At 49.3% G+C, this 22,574-nt stretch overlaps 1 protein-coding gene across 3 annotated transcripts in view; it reads left to right on the plus strand.

Annotated features, from left to right (window-relative positions):
* LOC110508263 (casein kinase I) overlaps nt 1–22,231 on the plus strand; it is a 50,871-nt gene extending 28,640 nt beyond the window's left edge. For 2 of the 3 annotated variants that reach the window (XM_036966118.1, XM_036966119.1), the window contains exons 5-12: nt 2,170–2,404; nt 11,323–11,408; nt 13,059–13,143; nt 13,317–13,462; nt 13,800–13,883; nt 15,086–15,187; nt 19,180–19,286; nt 21,045–22,231. In XM_036966118.1, coding sequence (XP_036822013.1) covers nt 2,170–2,404; nt 11,323–11,408; nt 13,059–13,143; nt 13,317–13,462; nt 13,800–13,883; nt 15,086–15,187; nt 19,180–19,286; nt 21,045–21,096 — 897 coding nt within the window. In that variant the 3' untranslated portion in view covers nt 21,097–22,231. The remainder of the gene's footprint in view (nt 1–2,169; nt 2,405–11,322; nt 11,409–13,058; nt 13,144–13,316; nt 13,463–13,799; nt 13,884–15,085; nt 15,188–19,179; nt 19,287–21,044) is intronic. The other variant, XM_036966120.1, reaches the window with a different exon arrangement.
* Nucleotides 22,232–22,574: the final 343 nt, after the last annotated feature.

Consider the following 22,574-nt stretch of genomic DNA (forward strand, 5'->3'; position numbering starts at 1 on the left):
GTACCAGGGGATGGTCTGGTTAATATAGCACTGTGCCAGGGGATGGTCTGGTTAATATAGCACTGTGCCAGGGGATGGTCTGGTTAATATAGCACTGTACCAGGGGATGGTCTGGTTAATATAGCACTGTGCCATGCCAGGGGATGGTCTGGTTAATATAGCACTGTGCCATGCCAGGGAATGGTCTGGTTAATATAGCACTGTGCCAGGGGATGGTCTGGTTAATATAGCACTGTGCCAGGGGATGGTCTGGTTAATATAGCACTGTGCCATGCCAGGGGATCGTCTGGTTAATATAGCGCTGTGCCATGCCAGGGGATGGTCTGGTTAATATAGCACTGTGCCAGCTCTGTGCCAGGGTCTGGTTAATATAGCACTTTGCCATGCCAGGGAATGGTCTGGTTAATATAGCACTGTGCCAGGGGATGGTCTGGTTAATATAGCACTGTGCCAGGGGATGGTCTGGTTAATATAGCACTGTGCCAGGGGATGGTCTGGTTAATATAGCACTGTGCCGTGCCAGGGGATGGTCTGGTTAGTATAGCACTGTGCCATGCCAGGGGATGGTCTGGTTAATATAGCACTGTGCCATGCCAGGGGATGGTCTGGTTAATATAGCACTGTGCCAGGGGATGGTCTGGTTAATATAGCACTGTGCCAGGGAATGGTCTGGTTAATATAGAACTGTGCCAGGGGATGGTCTGGTTAATATAGCACTGTGCCAGGGAATGGTCTGGTTAATATAGCACTGTGCCAGGGGATGGTCTGGTTAATATAGCACTGTGCCATGCCAGGGGATGGTCTGGTTAATATAGCACTGTGCCAGGGGATGGTCTGGTTAATATAGCACTGTACCAGGGGATGGTCTGGTTAATATAGCACTGTACCAGGGGATGGTCTGGTTAATATAGCACTGTACCAGGGGATGGTCTGGTTAATATAACACTGTGCCATGGGATGGTCTGGTTAATATAGCACTGTGCCAGGGGATGGTCTGGTTAATATAGCACTGTGCCATGCCAGGGGATGGTCTGGTTAATATAGCACTGTGCCATGGGATGGTCTGGTTAATATAGCACTGTGCCAGGGAATGGTCTGGTTAATATAGCACTGTGCCATGCCAGGGGATGGTCTGGTTAATATAGCACTGTGCCATGGGATGGTCTGGTTAATATAGCACTGTGCCAGGGAATGGTCTGGTTAATATAGCACTGTACCAGGGGATGGTCTGGTTAATATAGCACTGTGCCAGGGGATGGTCTGGTTAATATAGCACTGTACCAGGGGATGGTCTGGTTAATATAGCACTGTGCCAGGGGATGGTCTGGTTAATATAGCACTGTGCCAGGGGATGGTCTGGTTAATATAGCACTGTGCCATGCCAGGGAATGGTCTGGTTAATATAGCACTGTGCCATGCCAGGGAATGGTCTGGTTAATATAGCACTGTGCCATGCCAGGGAATGGTCTGGTTAATATAGCACTGTGTCAGGGGATGGTCTGGTTAATATAGCACTGTGCCAGGGGATGGTCTGGTTAATATAGCACTGTACCAGGGGATGGTCTGGTTAATATAGCACTGTACCAGGGGATGGTCTGGTTAATATAGCACTGTGCCAGGGGATGGTCTGGTTAATATAACACTGTGCCAGGGGATGGTCTGGTTAATATAGCACTGTACCAGGGAATGGTCTGGTTAATATAGCACTGTACCAGGGGATGGTCTGGTTAATATAACACTGTGCCAGGGGATGGTCTGTGTGGAAGATTAAGTTGCTTCTGTTCTTATTTTTATAACAGTCAGCAAAAAGTGTCAGTTAATTTTCCCATAAGCACTTTCTTTTTGTCCTCTTCGTGCCTTATCATTTTTTACACCCAGAGGGTACTGTGTTGTAATGACCTCTGGACTACTGGAGGGGGCTTTGAGTCTCTCCTGCTGTTGGGCTCAAGGGCTTTGACACCACTCACTTCACACCTCCATGCTAATTGAAGATGTATCTGTTCTAGGAATCCTTAACGTAGCATTCAGTCCTTTATAAAGTAAAACATATCGTCGTAATATAATTATTCTTCTTCGCTTTAAAAAAGCTTCTCTCTCACTTGATCTCTATCACCCGGTCTGTCTCGTCTTCCTCCTTCCTCTCATCCCTCTCCTGCCTCCCTCCCCCAGATCACGCGGATGGAGTTCGTCCACACCAGGAGTCTGATCTACCGGGACGTGAAGCCAGAGAACTTCCTGGTTGGCCGGCCCGGCAGCAAGCGGCAGCACACCATCCACATCATCGACTTCGGCCTGGCCAAAGAGTACATCGACCCTGAGACCAAGAAACACATCCCTTACAGGGAGCACAAGAGCCTGACGGGCACCGCACGTTACATGAGCGTCAATACTCACCTGGGCAAAGGTAAACAGCCTGACAGGCACCACACCCTACATGAGTGTCAATACTCACCTGGGTAAAGGTAAACAGCCTGACAGGCACCACACCCTACATGAGCATCAATACTCACCTGGGTAAAGGTAAACAGCCTGATGGCACCACACACTACATGAGCATCAATACTCACCTGGGCAGAGGTAAACAGCCTGACGGGCACCACACGTTACATGAGCATCAATACTCACCTGGGCAAAGGTAAACAGCCTGACGGGCACCACACCCTACATGAGTGTCAATACTCACCTGGGCAAAGGTAAACAGCCTGACGGGCACCACACCCTACATGAGTGTCAATACTCACCTGGGCAAAGGTAAACAGCCTGACAGGCACAACACCCTACATGAGCATCAATATTCACCTGGGCAAAGGTAAACAGCCTGACAGGCACCACACCCTACATGAGTGTCAATACTCACCTGGGCAAAGGTAAACAGCCTGACAGGCACCACACCCTACATGAGTGTCAATACTCACCTGGGCAAAGGTAAACAGCCTGACGGGCACCACACGTTACATGAGCATCAATACTCACCTGGGCAAAGGTAAACAGCCTGACGGGCACCACACCCTACATGAGCATCAATACTCACCTGGGCAAAGGTAAACAGCCTGACATGCACCACACGTTACATGAGCATCAATACTCACCTGGGCAAAGGTAAACAGCCTGACGGGCACCACACACTACATGAGCATCAATACTCACCTGGGCAAAGGTAAACAGCCTGACGGGCACCACACCCTACATGAGCATCAATACTCACCTGGGTAAAGGTAAACAGCCTGACGGGCACCACACCCTACATGAGTGTCAATACTCACCTGGGCAAAGGTAAACAGCCTGACGGGCACCACACCCTACATGAGCATCAATACTCACCTGGGTAAAGGTAAACAGCCTGACGGGCACCACACCCTACATGAGTGTCAATACTCACCTGGGCAAAGGTAAACAGCCTGACGGGCACCACACCCTACATGAGCGTCAATACTCACCTGGGCAAAGGTAAACAGCCTGACGGGCTTCACACCCTACATGAGCGTCAATACTCACCTGGGCAAAGGTAAACAGCCTGACGGGCTTCACACCCTACATGAGCGTCAATACTCACCTGGGCAAAGGTAAACAGCCTGACGGGCACCACACCCTACATGAGTGTCAATACTCACCTGGGCAAAGGTAAACAGCCTGATGGGCACCACACCCTACATGAGCATCAATACTCACCTGGGTAAAGGTAAACAGCCTGACGTGCACCACACACTACATGAGCATCAATACTCACCTGGGCAAAGGTAAACAGCCTGACGGGCACCACACCCTACATGAGCATCAATACTCACCTGGGTAAAGGTAAACAGCCTGACGGGCACCACACCCTACATGAGCATCAATACTCACCTGGGCAAAGGTAAACAGCCTGACGGACACCACACCCTACATGAGCGTCAATACTCACCTGGGCAAAGGTAAACAGCCTGACGGGCACCACACCCTACATGAGCGTCAATACTCACCTGGGCAAAGGTAAACAGCCTGACAGGCACCACACCCTACATGAGCGTCAATACTCACCTGGGCAAAGGTAAACAGCCTGACGGGCACCACACCCTACATGAGCATCAATACTCACCTGGGCAAAGGTAAACAGCCTGACGGGCACCACACCCTACATGAGCGTCAATACTCACCTGGGCAAAGGTAAACAGCCTGACGGGCACCACACCCTACATGAGCGTCAATACTCACCTGGGCAAAGGTAAACAGCCTGACGGGCACCACACCCTACATGAGCGTCAATACTCACCTTGACTTTTTCCACATTTTGTTGTGTTATAGCCTGAATTGAAAATCAGCAGGCTGGCCTAGAGAGACATTTCATCAGCAGGCTGGCCTGCATAGCCTAGAGACATTTCATCAGCAGGCTGGCCTACATAGCCTAGAGAGACATTTCATCAGCAGGCTGGCCTACATAGCCTAGAGAGACATTTCATCAGCAGGCTGGCCTACATAGCCTAGAGAGACATTTCATCAGCAGGCTGGCCTAGAGAGACATTTCATCAGCAGGCTGGCCTACATAGCCTAAAGAGACATTTCAGCAGCAGGCTGGCCTAGAGAGACATTTCATCAGCAGGCTGGCCTACATAGCCTAGAGAGACATTTCATCAGCAGGCTGGCCTAGAGAGACATTTCATCAGCAGGCTGGCCTACATAGCCTAGAGACATTTCATCAGCAGGCTGGCCTAGAGAGACATTTCATCAGCAGGCTGGCCTACATAGCCTAGAGAGACATTTCATCATCAGGCTGGCCTACATAGCCTAGAGACATTTCATCAGCAGGCTGGCCTACATAGCCTAGAGAGACATTTCATCAGCAGGCTGGCCTAGAGAGACATTTCATCAGCAGGCTGGCCTACATAGCCTAGAGAGACATTTCAGCAGCAGGCTGGCCTGCATAGCCTAGAGACATTTCAGCAGCAGGCTGGCCTACATAGCCTAGAGACATTTCAGCAGCAGGCTGGCCTACATAGCCTAGAGAGACATTTCAGCAGCAGGCTGGTCTACATAACCTAGAGAGACATTTCAGCTGCAGGCTGGCCTACATAACCTACAGAGACATTTCAGCAGCAGGCTGGCCTAGAGAGACATTTCAGCAGCAGGCTGGCCTACATAGCCTAGAGAGACATTTCAGCAGCAGGCTGGCCTACATAGCCTAGAGAGACATTTCATCAGCAGGCTGGCCTACATAGCCTAGAGAGACATTTCAGCAGCAGGCTGGCCTGCATAGCCTAGAGACATTTCAGCAGCAGGCTGGCCTACATAGCCTAGAGAGACATTTCATCAGCAGGCTGGCCTAGAGAGACATTTCATCAGCAGGCTGGCCTACATAGCCTAGAGACATTTCATCATCAGGCTGGCCTACATAGCCTAGAGACATTTCATCAGCAGGCTGGCCTACATAGCCTAGAGAGACATTTCATCAGCAGGCTGGCCTAGAGAGACATTTCATCAGCAGGCTGGCCTACATAGCCTAGAGAGACATTTCATCAGCAGGCTGGCCTACATAGCCTAGAGAGACATTTCAGCAGCAGGCTGGCCTGCATAGCCTAGAGACATTTCAGCAGCAGGCTGGCCTACATAGCCTAGAGACATTTCAGCAGCAGGCTGGCCTACATAGCCTAGAGAGACATTTCATCAGCAGGCTGGCCTACATAACCTAGAGAGACATTTCAGCCGCAGGCTGGCCTACATAACCTACAGAGACATTTCAGCAGCAGGCAGGCCTAGAGAGACATTTCATCAGCAGGCTGGCCTACATAGCCTAGAGAGACATTTCAGCAGCAGGCTGGCCTACATAGCCTAGAGAGACATTTCATCAGCAGGCTGGCCTAGAGAGACATTTCATCAGCAGGCTGGCCTACATAGCCTAGAGACATTTCATCAGCAGGCTGGCCTAGAGAGACATTTCATCAGCAGGCTGGCCTACATAGCCTAGATAGACATTTCATCATCAGGCTGGCCTACATAGCCTAGAGACATTTCATCAGCAGGCTGGCCTACATAGCCTAGAGAGACATTTCAGCAGCAGGCTGGCCTGCATAGCCTAGAGACATTTCATCAGCAGGCTTGCCTAGAGAGACATTTCATCAGCAGGCTGGCCTACATAGCCTAGAGAGACATTTCATCAGCAGGCTGGCCTACATAGCCTAGAGAGACATTTCAGCAGCAGGCTGGCCTGCATAGCCTAGAGACATTTCAGCAGCAGGCTGGCCTACATAGCCTAGAGAGATATTTCATCAGCAGGCTGACCTAGAGAGACATTTCATCAGCAGGCTGGCCTACATAGCCTAGAGAGACATTTCATCAGCAGGCTGGCCTACATAGCCTAGAGAGACATTTCAGCAGCAGGCTGGCCTGCATAGCCTAGAGACATTTCAGCAGCAGGCTGGCCTACATAGCCTAGAGACATTTCAGCAGCAGGCTGGCCTAGAGAGACATTTCAGCAGCAGGCTGGCCTACATAGCCTAGAGAGACATTTCAGCAGCAGGCTGGCCTACATAGCCTAGAGAGACATTTCAGCAGCAGGCTGGCCTACATAGCCTAGAGAGACATTTCAGCAGCAGGCTGGCCTAGAGAGACATTTCATCAGCAGGCTGGCCTACATAGCCTAGAGACATTTCATCATCAGGCTGGCCTACATAGCCTAGAGACATTTCATCAGCAGGCTGGCCTACATAGCCTAGAGAGACATTTCATCAGCAGGCTGGCCTAGAGAGACATTTCATCAGCAGGCTGGCCTACATAGCCTAGAGAGACATTTCATCAGCAGGCTGGCCTACATAGCCTAGAGAGACATTTCAGCAGCAGGCTGGCCTGCATAGCCTAGAGACATTTCAGCAGCAGGCTGGCCTACATAGCCTAGAGACATTTCAGCAGCAGGCTGGCCTACATAGCCTAGAGAGACATTTCATCAGCAGGCTGGCCTACATAACCTAGAGAGACATTTCAGCCGCAGGCTGGCCTACATAACCTACAGAGACATTTCAGCAGCAGGCAGGCCTAGAGAGACATTTCAGCAGCAGGCTGGCCTACATAGCCTAGAGAGACATTTCAGCAGCAGGCTGGCCTACATAGCCTAGAGAGACATTTCAGCAGCAGGCTGGCCTACATAGCCTAGAGAGACATTTCATCAGCAGGCTGGCCTAGAGAGACATTTCATCAGCAGGCTGGCCTACATAGCCTAGAGACATTTCATCAGCAGGCTGGCCTAGAGAGACATTTCATCAGCAGGCTGGCCTACATAGCCTAGATAGACATTTCATCATCAGGCTGGCCTACATAGCCTAGAGACATTTCATCAGCAGGCTGGCCTACATAGCCTAGAGAGACATTTCAGCAGCAGGCTGGCCTGCATAGCCTAGAGACATTTCATCAGCAGGCTTGCCTAGAGAGACATTTCATCAGCAGGCTGGCCTACATAGCCTAGAGAGACATTTCATCAGCAGGCTGGCCTACATAGCCTAGAGAGACATTTCAGCAGCAGGCTGGCCTGCATAGCCTAGAGACATTTCAGCAGCAGGCTGGCCTACATAGCCTAGAGAGATATTTCATCAGCAGGCTGACCTAGAGAGACATTTCATCAGCAGGCTGGCCTACATAGCCTAGAGAGACATTTCATCAGCAGGCTGGCCTACATAGCCTAGAGAGACATTTCAGCAGCAGGCTGGCCTGCATAGCCTAGAGACATTTCAGCAGCAGGCTGGCCTACATAGCCTAGATACATTTCAGCAGCAGGCTGGCCTAGAGAGACATTTCAGCAGCAGGCTGGCCTACATAGCCTAGAGAGACATTTCAGCAGCAGGCTGGCCTACATAGCCTAGAGAGACATTTCAGCAGCAGGCTGGCCTACATAGCCTAGAGAGACATTTCACCAGCAGGCTGGCCTACATAGCCTAGAGAGACATTTCATCAGCAGGCTGGCCTAGAGAGACATTTCAGCAGCAGGCTGGCCTACATAGCCTAGAGAGACATTTCAGCAGCAGGCTGGCCTACATAGCCTAGAGAGACATTTCAGCAGCAGGCTGGCCTACATAGCCTAGAGAGACATTTCAGCAGCAGGCTGGCCTACATAGCCTAGAGAGACATTTCAGCAGCAGGCAGAGTGTTATAGTTCATATAATGAAATCAGTCAATTGAATTCAATGAATGGACTTCACATGACTGGGAATAGAGATATAAATCTGTTGGTCACAGATACCCTAAAGAAAATGGGCCTCAGGATCTCGTCACAGTATTTCTGTGCATTCAAATTGCCATCGATTTAAAAAAATTAAATTGTGTTCGTTGTCCATAACTTATTCCTGCCAACCTCCACCGTGGTGCCCTCTGTTCACAATGTTGACGTCAGCAAACCGCTCGCCTTGGGTCTGCGGTTGTGAGGCTGGTTGGATGTTCTGCCAAATTCTTTAAAAAATAAGCTCTGGTGGACTTTCCTGCAGTCGGCATGCCACGCACCCTCAACTTGAGACATCTGTGGCATTGTTGTTTGACAACTGGACATAGGGGACTTTTATTGTCCCCGGCACAAGGTGCACCTGTGTAATGATAATGCTGTTTAATCAGCTTCTTGATATGCCACACCTGACAGGTGGATGGATTATATTGGAATAGAAGCCTTTCCTAATCATGTCCAATCAATCTAATTTACCACAGGTGGACTCCATGTTGTAGAAACATCAAGGGTGATCAATGGAAACAGGATATACCTGAGCTCAATTTCGAGTCTTATAGTAAAGGGTCTGAATACTTATGTAAATGTAATATTTCTGTTTTTATTTATACATTTGTAGAATAAGGCTGTAACGGAACAAAATGTGGATAAAGTCAAGGGGTATGAATACTTTTTGAAATGCCCCGTAAGTGGTTTGCTTATTCCAAAATTAAGCATTCGCTTGGTAACAGCTGAGAATCCTCCTGGTTATGATTCATTTGGTGCAGCAAACTGTGACTAGTCTTTGAGTTACTAGTATACGTACAGTACCAGTCAAAAGTTTGGACAGACCTACTCATTCAAGGGTTTTTCTTTATTTTGACTATTTTCTACATTGTAGAAAAGTAGTGAAGACATCAAAACTATGAAATAACACGTATGGAATCATGTTGTAACCAAAAAAGTATTAAACAAATAAAAATATATTTTATATTTGAGATTCTTCAAAATAGCCACCCTTTGCCTTGATGCAGCTGGTTGAGAGAATGCCTTGACGAAGCTGGTTGAGAGAATGCCTTGACGAAGCTGGTTGAGAGAATGCCTTGATGAAGCTGGTTGAGAGAATGCCTTGATGAAGCTGGTTGAGAGAATGCCTTGATGAAGCTGGTTGAGAGAATGCCTTGATGAAGCTGGTTGAGAGAATGCCTTGACGAAGCTGGTTGAGAGAATGCCTTGACGAAGCTGGTTGAGAGAATGCCTTGACGAAGCTGGTTGAGAGAATGCCTTGATGAAGCTGATTGAGAGAATGCCTTGATGAAGCTGGTTGAGAGAATGCCTTGACGAAGCTGGTTGAGAGAATGCCTTGACGAAGCTGGTTGAGAGAATGCCTTGACGAAGCTGGTTGAGAGAATGCCTTGACGAAGCTGATTGAGAGAATGCCTTGATGAAGCTGGTTGAGAGAATGCCTTGATGAAGCTGGTTGAGAGAATGCCTTGATGAAGCTGGTTGAGAGAATGCCTTGATGAAGCTGGTTGAGAGAATGCCTTGATGAAGCTGGTTGAGAGAATGCCTTGATGAAGCTGGTTGAGAGAATGCCTTGATGAAGCTGGTTGAGAGAATGCCTTGATGAAGCTGGTTGAGAGAATGCCTTGACGAAGCTGGTTGAGAGAATGCCTTGACGAAGCTGGTTGAGAGAATGCCTTGACGAAGCTGGTTGAGAGAATGCCTTGACGAAGCTGGTTGAGAGAATGCCTTGACGAAGCTGGTTGAGAGAATGCCTTGACGAAGCTGGTTGAGAGAATGCCTTGATGAAGCTGGTTGAGAGAATGCCTTGACGAAGCTGGTTGAGAGAATGCCTTGACGAAGCTGGTTGAGAGAATGCCTTGACGAAGCTGGTTGAGAGAATGCCTTGACGAAGCTGGTTGAGAGAATGCCTTGACGAAGCTAGTTGAGAGAATGCCTTGACGAAGCTGGTTGAGAGAATGCCTTGATGAAGCTGGTTGAGAGAATGCCTTGACGAAGCTGGTTGAGAGAATGCCTTGATGAAGCTGGTTGAGAGAATGCCTTGACGAAGCTGGTTGAGAGAATGCCTTGATGAAGCTGGTTGAGAGAATGCCAAAAGTATGCAAAGCTGTCAAGGCAAAGGGTGGCTATTTGAAGAATTTCGAATATAAAATATATTTATAATTTATTTTTTTGGTTACTACATGATATGTGTTATTTAATGTCTTCACTATTATTCTACAATGTGTAACATTTTCTAAATAATCCCTTGAATGAGTAGGTGTGTCCAAACTTTTGACTGGTGTGTGTGTGTGTGTGCGTGTGCGTGAAACTGTGTTGCAATTGCAGGTAGCCTAGTGGTTAGAACGTTGGACTAGTAACCGAAAGGTTGCAAGATCGAATCCCCTGAGCCGACAAGGTACAAATCTGTCGTTCTGCCCCCTGAACAAGGCAGTTAACCCACTGTTCCTAGGCCGTCACTGAAAATAAGAACTGACTTGCCTAGTTATATGAAGGTAAAATAAATCTAAAATGGCCTCGTTAGCATTCTCTAATGCAGTACATGAACTTGTTAGCATTGCTAACCTACAGATTACACTATCAGTGGGGTTTGAAAACAGCACCCCTTGTGTTCATTGCCGGCATTACTGAATGTCCCGCTATGGCCCAAGGTCTGACAGTCTGGATACGGCCAATGCCTTGATACCTTCATCTACTTCCTGAGTTTTAGGAAATTCTAACCTATCCCTTATTAGCAGTGGAAGTCTCTATGGTTAGTATCAGTTCAAGGCGTTGGACTGCATCAAGCCGTGTGTGTGTGTGTTTACGTTAAGCCTGAGGAATCTCATGTTTAATCAATTCTGATCCCAAAAAATGTTTTGTTGTTGAAAATTCCCAAACTTTACACTGCCTCTGTTGTCCAACTTGAGGTATTTTAGGGTTAGTTTCACAGGGCTAGTTGAAAGTCCAGGAGTAGGTTTAACCTGGATCTGAGAAACGAGCTCTTAACATTACATTTTCTATGCCCATCTTTCAATCAGGGTAAATAATTATTATTTGATTTATCTGGGTCTACAGTGGGTATTATCAGGAACTCAATTTGTTCCTGTGTTTGAAGATGTTTCTGAAGCTGTGTGTGTGTGTGTGTGTTTCCTGTATCTCTGCAGAACAAAGCAGGAGAGATGACCTGGAAGCTCTAGGTCACATGTTCATGTACTTCCTGCGAGGCAGTCTGCCCTGGCAAGGCCTGAAGGTAGGAACAAACACACCCGTTTTACTAACCTTATTAACACCTAACCGCTAAGGTTAAGGAAGCCTTTTTCCTCCAGATGTCCCCACCAAGGACATTTTTCTTCGTTTTACTCGTCTTTTTTGGGAATTTCAGTTCCCCCATGAGGATACAGGAACAAGACCACACTAACAGAGTCCCCTCTGTCTATACACTATATATCCAGTAAATGTGGAAAGTATTCAGACCCCTTGACCTTTACAGTTGGAGTGTTATTCTAAAATGCATTAATTAAATACATATTGTTTTCCCTCATCAATCTACACACAATTCCCCATAATGACAAAGCAAAAACAAAGCACACGGAGCATTGGCACAGCCTTCTGATAATGTGGTCTATGTTGCTCAAAGGTCCATGTTAGGACCGCTACTGTCAGACTGTCTGTCGACTAGACCTCACTACTTTATCAGTCTAGACAGACACACAGCCTTCAGGCACAGATCTCCATCTCACATCGTTGTTTCCGTGTGCCAGGGCGTTGTTTCCGTGTGCCAGGGCGTTGTTTCCGTGTGCCAGGGCGTTGTTTCCGTGTGCCAGGGCGTTGTTTCCGTGTGCCAGGGCGTTGTTTCCGTGTGCCAGGGCGTTGTTTCCGTGTGCCAGGGCGTTGTTTCCGTGTGCCAGGGCGTTGTTTCCGTGTGCCAGGGCGTTGTTTCCGTGTGCCAGGGCGTTGTTTCCGTGTGCCAGGGCGTTGTTTCCGTGTGCCAGGGCGTTGTTTCCGTGTGCCAGGGCGTTGTTTCCGTGTGCCAGGGCGTTGTTTCCGTGTGCCAGGGCGTTGTTTCCGTGTGCCAGGGCGTTGTTTCCGTGTGCCAGGGCGTTGTTTCCGTGTGCCAGGGCGTTGTTTCCGTGTGCCAGGGCGTTGTTTCCGTGTGCCAGGGCGTTGTTTCCGTGTGCCAGGGCGTTGTTTCCGTGTGCCAGGGCGTTGTTTCCGTGTGCCAGGGCGTTGTTTCCGTGTGCCAGGGCGTTGTTTCCGTGTGCCAGGGCGTTGTTTCCGTGTGCCAGGGCGTTGTTTCCGTGTGCCAGGGCGTTGTTTCCGTGTGCCAGGGCGTTGTTTCCGTGTGCCAGGGCGTTGTTTCCGTGTGCCAGGGCGTTGTTTCCGTGTGCCAGGGCGTTGTTTCCGTGTGCCAGGGCGTTGTTTCCGTGTGCCAGGGCGTTGTTTCTGTGTGCCAGGGCGTTGTTTCCGTGTGCAGCAGAACCTTTCTCGTGACTAAGTACTGACTCTCTTAATCATCCAAATGAACCTTCATTATCTCTTACACCACCTCCCTCCCTCCCTTCCACCCTCCCTCCCTCTTTCCCTTCCACCCTCCCTCCCTCTTTCCCTTCCACCCTCCCTCCCTCTTTCCACTCTCCCTCCCTCCCTCCCTCCTTCCACTCTCCCTCCCTCCCTCCCTCCTTCCACTCTCCCTCCCTCCTTCCACTCTCCCTCCCTCCCTCCTTCCTTCCACTCTCCCTCCCTCCCTCCCTCCCTCCCTCCCTCCCTCCCTCCCTCCCTCCCTCCCTCCCTCCCTCCCTCCCTCCCTCCCTCCTTCCACTCTCTCTCCCTCCCTCCTTCCACTCTCTCTCCCTCCCTCCTTCCACTCTCTCTCCCTCCCTCCTTCCACTCTCCCTCCCAGGCAGACACTCTGAAGGAGCGCTATCAGAAGATAGGTGACACCAAGAGAACCACGCCCATCGAGGTGCTGTGTGAGAGCTTCCCAGGTCTGGGTCTCTTCTCTTTGTCCTTCTTTCTGTCCAACTTATAGTTCCTTTCAGTACTTTAGGTTATCCTGCTGGTTAGGAGTAAATAACTACGTAACACCTGAAATATTGGAAAGGTATTTCATTGTGTTTTTCCTACCTGTATTTAATGTGTTTTTTTCTCCTTGTTGAAGAGATGGCCACCTACCTGCGTTATGTGGGTTCTCTGGACTTCTTGGAGAAGCCGGACTACGACTACTTACGGAAACTCTTCACCGACCTCTTCGATAGCAACGGCTACGTCTTTGATTACGAGTACGACTGGGTCGGCAAGCCACTGGTCAGTCCATATCTCTACTATTAATGCTCTGTCTCTCTGCAGGACAACGGGCCTCATGTATCAGCATGCATATCATTGATATACATGGGATTCACGCTATAGTTTGGATTCTTACTAAGTTAGATGGATGAGTTTATCAGAAAGGTAACAACAATTACTGTTTAGTTTTAACCATGCCCTTTAACCCCTCTCCTCAGTACAGTCATATTAGCTGTTTAGTTTTAATCATGACCTTTAACCCCTCTCCTCAGTACAGTCCTATTGATGACCTTTAACCCCTCAGTACACTCCTATTGGCTGTTTAGTTTTAATCATGACCTTTAACCCCTCTCCTCAGCCTACTCCCATTGGTCCAGTCCCCAGTGAGACCCTCCTACAGTCCAGCAGTAGAGACAAGGCAACGCAGCAGACCAAAAACCAGGTAGGACACACACACACACACACACACTGAAGACCCAGTCCTTGATGAAGAACAGCAACTTCAGTTTCTCTTGATAGACTGACTTACAGCAAAACTGACAGAAGAATTTTCTGAGGAAAAAGCTCAACATTTTTTAATTCAAATTTCACACGTCATTCTCTGCATTAGCTGAATTTGACATTTTAGTGTTACTAACATAACTGTAGCCTGGTCCACATCCACTGGTACTTCTGCCAACTCAATCATCATTGTCAAGCCAAACAGACTGGTACCCAGGCTATATTAAAGAGACCAGAAACAGACTGGTACCCAGGCTATATTAAAGAGACCAGAAACAGACTGGTTTCAGTCTCCGACCGTCAACTTGTTCAGACGTTTGTGCTTCTGCATGTCACGTGCATGCCCCCCCCCACGTCACCACACTGCCCCTCAGGTCTGTCTGTCTGTGTCCTCTGGTTGAGCACTGTCTAAGTAGCTGTCTAACTGCTTCTGCACAAGAGGGAAAAGACACAACCTCTTTAAACTTAATTGTTTTTTTTCTTTCCTTTTACACTCCTCCATCTCCTTCCTCCTTTACCATCTCCTCCTTCATCTCTCTTCTTCCTCCCTTTATTTCTCCCCCTTCGTCCTGCCCTCCCTCCATCTCTCCCTCTTTGTCCTGTCCTCCCTCCATCTCTCCCTCTTCGTCCTGCCCTCCCTCCATCTCTCCCTCTTTGTCCTGTCCTCCCTCCATCTCTCCCTCTTTGTCCTGCCCTCCCTCCATCTCTCCCTCTTTGTCCTGCCCTCCCTCCATCTCTCCCTCTTTGTCCTGTCCTCCCTCCATCTCTCCCTCTTTGTCCTGTCCTCCCTCCATCTCTCCCTCTTCGTCCTGCCCTCCCTCCATCTCTCCATCTTTGTCCTGTCCTCCCTCCATCTCTCCCTCTTTGTCCTGCCCTCCCTCCATCTCTCCCTCTTTGTCCTGTCCTCCCTCCATCTCTCCCTCTTTGTCCTGTCCTCCCTCCATCTCTCCCTCTTTGTCCTGCCCTCCCTCCATCTCTCCCTCTTTGTCCTGCCCTCCCTCCATCTCTCCCTCTTTGTCCTGCCCTCCCTCCATCTCTCCCTCTTTGTCCTGTCCTCCCTCCATCTCTCCCTCTCTTTGTCCTGCCCTCCCTCCATCTCTCCCTCCCTTTGTCCTGTACTCTCTTCCCTTGCTGTCGCACCAGTCGCCAGAACCCAAAGGAAGTGAGTCCCAGCCCACTCCAGTGACCAATAGGGAGCTGCTGGGGTCTCGTCTAACAGCTGATAGGCTGGGGGGCTCCGTCCAGGTACTGGGCAGTGGTTGTAGTCCCTCGATGATAAACACTTCTTTCTTTTCCATTTTCTCTTTGCTCTGTTCTTTCCTCGCTCCTTTTGCTATTGTTCCTTTTGCACAAGGTCTCTATTTCAGTCGGTTCACTAATAGGCTGAAACCTTATTCAATCACACCTAACCGGCCAATCAAATCTTTGTGGCCGTTAGCCCAACGTATGTGTATAGTACCCACAATGCTCTGGTTTCTTCTTCACGTGTCTAGTATTTTTAGCAGCTCTCCTCAGAAAACGTAGTGTTTAACTGTTACCAATCCATCACACGGTGTTATTAAGTGGCTTCTCTTCTATTGACAGGAACTCTGTTAACTTCTGCTTCACTTTACAGAGTGCTATTTTTGTCATCAACTAGCTAACGTTATACAGTTCCTGTAGTCTAGTTTGCACACAATTAGTGCTGTTGTCCCACTAATACCCTGGTGTCTGGTGTCTGGCTCGCCGTCGGTCCCCACCGTTTGGAGTTAGCTGAACGGCCAAGTGTCTTAACCTGTTATGGCTGCAATTCCGATACCGGGATTGATATGACAACTACCAGTGAAAATAGAGGGCGCCGAATTTAAACCACAGAAATCTCATAATTACAATTCCTAAAACATACATACATGTGTCTTATATCATTTTAAAGCTATTCTCGTTGTTAATCCCACCAAAGTGTCCGATTTCAAATAGGCTTTTCAGCGAAAGCACTACAAACGATTATGTTAGGTCTCCACCAAACCACAATAAGCACAGCCATTTTCCAGCAAAATATAGCATTCACAAAAAGCATAAATAAAGATACAATTAATCACTAACCTTGAATTATCTTCATCAGATGACACTCATAGGACTTCATGTTACACAAGACATGCATGTTTTGTTTGATAAAGTTCATATTTATATAAAAAAAATCTGAGTTTACATTGGCGCGTTAGATTCACTAGTTCCAAAAACGTCCAGTGATTTTGCATAGCCACATCGTTTCAACAGAAATACTCATCATAAATGTAGATGACAATACAAGTTATACACATGGAATTATAGATATACCTCTCCTTAATGCAACCGCTGTGTCAGATTTCAAAAAAAGTTTCAGGAAAAAGCAACCCATGCAATAATCTGAGACGGCGCTCAGAACAGTAGCCAAATTAGCCTCCATGTTGGAGTCAACAGAAATCAGAAAATACATGATAAATGTTTCCTTACCTTTGATGAACTTCATCAGAATGCAGTCCTAGGAATCCCAGGTCCACAATAAAGGCTTGATTTGTTCGAAAATGTCTGTTATTTATGTCCAATTAGCTACTTTGGTTAGCGGTTTTGGTAAACAATTCCAAAGTCACAAAGCGTGTCCACTATAACATGACGAAATGTTCAAACGTTCCGTAACAGTCAGTAGAAACATGTCAAACTGAATCAATCTTTAGAATGTTGTTTACATGCATCTTGAATAACGTAAAGTCAATAACACAATAGAAAAGTATATATACAGTGTGTGCAAATGAGGTGAGATAAGGGAGGTAAAGGCAATAAATAGGCCATAGTGGCAAAATAATTACAATTTAGCAATTAAACACTGGAGTGACAGATGTGCAGATGTGCAAGTAGAGATACTGGGGTGCAAAAGAGCAACAAAAATATATATATTGTGTGATATGAGTATATATATTGAGTAATGAAAGATATGTAAACATTATTAAAGTGGCATGGTTTAAAGTGTCCAGTGATTGTGTCTCAATGTAGGCAGCAGCCTCTCTGAGTTACTGGTGGCTGTTTAACAGTCTAATGCCCTTGAGATAGAAGCTGTTCTTCAGTCTCTCGGTCCCTGCTTTGATGCACCTGTACTGACCTCTCCTTCTGGATGATAGCGGGGTGAACAGGCAGTGGCTCGGGTGGTTGTTGTCCTTGACAATCTTTTTGGCCTTCCTGTGACATCGGGTGGTGTAGGTGTCCTGGAGGGTTTTGGGTGACAAGACACATTTCTTCAGCCTCCTGAGGTTGAAGAGGTGCTGCTGCTCCTTCTTCACCACACTGTCTGTGTGGGTGGACCATTTCAGTTTGTCTGTGATGTGTACGCCGAGGAACTTAACTTTCCACCTTCTCCACTACTGTCCCGTCGATGTGGATTGGGGGGGGGTGGGTGGGTGATCTCTCTGCTGTTTCCTGAAGTCCACGATCATTTCCTTTGTTTGACGTTGAGTGAGAGGTTGTTTTCCTGGCACCACACTCCGAGGGCCCTCACCTCCTTCCTGTCTCGTCGTTGTTGGTAATCAAGCCCACTACTGTTGTGCCGTCTGCAAACTTGATGATTGAGTTGGAGGCGTGCATGGCCACGCAGTCATGGGTGAACAGGGAGTACAGGAAGGGGCTGAGAACGCACCCTTGTGGGACCCCAGTGTTGAGGGTCAGCGAAGTGGAAAGTCCAGGACCCAGTTGCACAGTGCGGGGTTGAGACCCAGGGCCTCGAGCTTGATGATGAGCTTGAAGGGTACTATTTTGTTGAAGGCTATAATCAATGAAGCGCATTCTTACATAGGTATTTCTCTTGTCCAGATGGGATAGGGCAGTGTGATGGTCTGTGGACCTGTTGGGGCGGTATGGAAACTGAAGTGGGTTTAGGGTGGCCAGTAAGGTGGAGGTGATATGATCCTTAACTAGTCTCAAAGCACTTCATGACAGAAGTGAGTGCTACGGGGCGGTAGTCATTTAGTTCAGTTACAAAATGCTCCCAATGTTCCAGTGGTCCTACTGCCTCTGACCAGTTTAACACCCGCCCCGTCCGGGGTTACGGCCCGCCCCGTCCGGGGTTACGGCCCGCCCCGTCCGGGGTTACGGCACCATCATAGACAGGTGTATCAAATCAAGCACACAGCCAGGCAATCTCTACAGACAAACATTGGCAGTAGAATGGGCTTTACTGAAGAGCTCAGTGACTTTCAATGGGCAACGTCATAGGATGCCTCCTTTCCAACAAGTCGGTTCCTCAAATTTCCTCAAAAAACGAAGTGCTGTTATTGTGAAGTGGAAACGTCTAGGAGCCAAAACAACAACTCAGCCACAAAGTGGGAGGCCACACAACCTCACAGATCGGGACCGCTGAGTTCTGAACAGTGTAAAAAAAAATTGTCTGTCCTCGTTTGCAACACTCACTACTGACTTCCAACCTGCTTCTGGAAGCAACGTCAGCACAAGAACTGTTCTTGTGAAATGGGTTTCCATGGCCCAGGATCACCATGTTCAACGCCAAGTATCGTCTGGAGTGGCGTAAAGCTCGTCGCCATTGGACTCTGGAGCAGTGGAAACACGTTCTCTGGAGTGATGAATCACGCTTCACCATCTGGCAGTCCGACGGACAAATCTGGGTTTGGCGGGTGCCAGGAGAACGCTACCTGCCCCAATGCCAACTGTAGTTTCATGGTTCGGAATAGGCCCTTAGTTCCAGTGAAGGGGAAATCTTAACGCTACAGCATACAATGACGTTCTAGACGGTTCTGTGCTTCCTACTTTGTGGCAACAGTTTGGGGAAGGCCCTTTCCTGTTTCCACATGACGATGCCCCCGTGCACTAAGCGAGGTCCATACAGAAATGGTTTGTCGAGATTAGTGTGGAAGAACTTGAATGGCCTGCACAGAGCCCTGACTTCAACCCCATTGAACACCTTTGGGATTAGTTAGAATGCTGACTGCGAGCCAGGCCTAGTCGCCCAACATCAGTACCTCAATGGAAGCAAGTTCCTGCAGCAATATTCTAACATCTAGTGGAAAGCCTTCCCAGAAGAATGGAGGCTGTTATAGTAGCAACCGAGAGAACAAGTCCATATTAATGCCCATGGTTTTTTAATTAGATGTTGGAGGAGCAGGTATTTACATACTTTTGGTCATGTAGTTTAGTGTTAGTGACATGACATATATTTATGACCACAGTAAGCCACCATTTTCTAACATCTAACTTTCCATGATGCTCCCCTGCAGGTGATGAGTTCGACCAATGGGGAGCTGAATACAGACGATCCGACTGCGGGCCACTCCAACGCCCCCATCACCGCCCCGGCCGAGGTGGAGGTGGCCGACGACACAAAGTAAGATGGACGCCCCCCACCCTCCGTCCCTCCTTCCGCCGTCCCCTCGTTCTTCCTCTGTCCCTCCTTCCTCCGTCCCCTCGTCCTTCCTCTGTCCCTCGTCCTTCCTCTGTCCCTCGTCCTTCCTCTGTCCCTCGTCCTTCCTCTGTCCCTCGTCCTTCCTCTGTCCCTCGTCCTTCCTCTGTCCCTCGTCCTTCCTCTGTCCCTCGTCCTTCCTCAGCCCCCACTTCCCCCGCCCCCCCCCCTTCCTCTGCCCTCCGTCTCCTCCGATCCCTATCCTCCATCCCACCCTCTCCTTCCACCGTCCTCCGTCCCCCATGCCCTCTTCCCCAACACTCACTGCTCTAAGAATGAAGATGAAAATAAGCCCAGGGCTAGTACTTTTCAGACAGTGCTAATTGATATGTCCAGCTAGCCCGAAAGACCAGTGAGAGGTAGACTTTTCAAACATCTCAATGGAACAGCTTGTTGACCTGAATGTTACCGGGTCTTCTAGGCCAGCTGGCCAACATGTCCATCCTCTGGCTAAGAGACATGTATTAGTCCGGAATGTCGATGAATAAACACTGCAAAAAACACATACTAGGATCTGAGCCAGGTTGGCTATCTTGTTTGGCATGAAAATGTATATAATTATACACCCTCCTAATATTGAGTTGCACCTGTTTTTGCCCTCAGAACAGCCTCAATTCGTCAGGGACTCTACTAGGTGTTGAAAGCGTTCCACAGGGATGCTGGCCCATGTTCCCTCTACAAGGTGTTGAAATCGTTCCACAGGGATGCTGGCCCATGTTCCCTCTACAAGGTGTTGAAATCGTTCCACAGGGATGCTGGCCCATGTTCCCTCTACAAGGTGTTGAAATCGTTCCACAGGGATGCTGGCCCATGTTCCCTCTACAAGGTGTTGAAATCGTTCCACAGGGATGCTGGCCCATGTTTCCTCTACAAGGTGTTGAAAGCATTCCACAGGGATGCTGGCCCATGTTCCCTGTACAAGGTGTTGAAATCGTTCCACAGGGATGCTGGCCCATGTTCCCTCTACAAGGTGTTGAAATCGTTCCACAGGGATGCTGGCCCATGTTCCCTCTACAAGGTGTTGAAAGCATTCCACAGGGATGCTGGCCCATGTTCCCTGTACAAGGTGTTGAAATCGTTCCACAGGGATGCTGGCCCATGTTCACTCTACAAGGTGTTGAAATCGTTCCACAGGGATGCTGGCCCATGTTCCCTCTACAAGGTGTTGAAAGCATTCCACAGGGATGCTGGCCCATGTTCACTCTACAAGGTGTTGAAAGCGTTCCACAGGGATGCTGGCCCATGTTGACTCCAATGCTTCCCACAGTTGTCAAGTTGGCTGGATTTCTTTTTGGGTGGTTGACCTTTCTTGACACACACAGGAAACTGTTGAGCGTGAAAAACCCAGCAGCGTTGCAGTTCTTGAATCAAACCGGTGCGCCTGGTACCTACTACCATACCCTGTTCAAAGGCACCCAAATGATTTGTCCTGCCCATTCACCCTCTGAATGGCACACAGACACAATCCATAACTCAAGGCTTAAAAATCATCCTTTAACCTGTCTCCTCCCCCTCATCTTCACTGATTGAAGTGGATTGAACAAGTGACATCGATAAGGGGTCTCATCTTTCATCGGTATTCACCTGGTCATGGAAAGAGCAGGTGTTCTTAATGTTTTGTATACTCAGTGTCTGAGAACAATAAAGAATCTAATCCTATTGTTCATTTGTGTTCTGTTTCAGGTGCTGCTGTTTCTTTAAGAGGAGGACGAGGCGAGGCCTCCAGAGACACTAGTGAAGAGGAGAGGCCTCCAGAGACACTGGTGAAGAGGAGAGGCCTCCAGAGACACTAGTGAAGAGGAGAGGCCTCCAGAGACACTAGTGAAGAGGAGAGGCCTCCAGAGACACTAGTGAAGAGGAGAGGCCTCCAGAGACACTAGTGAGGGGGAGAGGCCTCCAGAGACACTAGTGAAGGGGAGAGGCCTCCAGAGACACTAGTGAAGGGGAGAGGCCTCCAGAGACACTAGTGATGGGGAGAGGCCTCCAGAGACACTAGTGAAGGGGAGAGGCCTCCAGAGACACTAGTGATGGGGAGAGGCCTCCAGAGACACTAGTGAAGAGGAGAGGCCTCCAGAGACACTAGTGAAGAGGAGAGGCCTCCAGAGACACTGGTGAAGAGGAGAGGCCTCCAGAGACACTAGTGAAGAGGAGAGGCCTCCAGAGACACTAGTGAAGAGGAGAGGCCTCCAGAGACACTAGTGAAGGGGAGAGGCCTCCAGAGACACTAGTGAAGGGGAGAGGCCTCCAGAGACACTAGTGAAGAGGAGAGGCCTCCAGGCGACACCGGTTGAAGGGGAGAGGCCTCCAGGCGACACTAGTGAAGGGGAGAGGCCTCCAGGCGACACTAGTGAAGGGGAGAGGCCTCCAGGCGACACTAGTGAAGGGGAGAGGCCTCCAGGCGACACTACTGAAGGGGAGAGGCCTCCAGAGACACTAGTGAAGAGGAGAGGCCTCCAGGCGACACCGGTTGAAGGGGAGAGGCCTCCAGGCGACACTAGTGAAGGGGAGAGGCCTCCAGGCGACACTAGTGAAGGGGAGAGGCCTCCAGGCGACACTAGTGAAGGGGAGAGGCCTCCAGGCGACACTAGTGAAGGGGAGAGGCCTCCAGAGACACTAGTGAAGAGGAGAGGCCTCCAGGCGACACTGGTGAAGGGGAGAGGCCTCCAGAGACACTGGTGAAGGGGAGAGGCCTCCAGAGACACTAGTGAAGGGGAGAGGCCTCCAGAGACACTAGTGAAGGGGAGAGGCCTCCAGAGACACTAGTGAAGGGGAGAGGCCTCCAGAGACACTAGTGAAGGGGAGAGGCCTCCAGAGACACTAGTGAAGGGGAGAGGCCTCCAGAGACACTAGTGAAGGGGAGAGGCCTCCAGGCAACACTAGTGAAGGGGAGAGGCCTCCAGGCGACACTGGTGAAGGGGAGAGGCCTCCAGAGACACTAGTGAAGGGGAGAGGCCTCCAGGCAACACTGGTGAAGGGGAGAGGCCTCCAGAGACACTAGTGAAGGGGAGAGGCCTCCAGGCGACACTGGTGAAGGGGAGAGGCCTCCAGAGACACTAGTGAAGGGGAGAGGCCTCCAGAGACACTAGTGAAGGGGAGAGGCCTCCAGAGACACTGGTGAAGGGGAGAGGCCTCCAGGCGACACTGGTGAAGGGGAGAGGCCTCCAGGCGACACTAGTGAAGGGGAGAGGCCTCCAGAGACACTGGTGAAGGGGA

The sequence above is a fragment of the Oncorhynchus mykiss genome, chromosome 28 (assembly GCF_013265735.2).
Source record: "Oncorhynchus mykiss isolate Arlee chromosome 28, USDA_OmykA_1.1, whole genome shotgun sequence".
Taxonomy (NCBI): domain Eukaryota; kingdom Metazoa; phylum Chordata; class Actinopteri; order Salmoniformes; family Salmonidae; genus Oncorhynchus; species Oncorhynchus mykiss.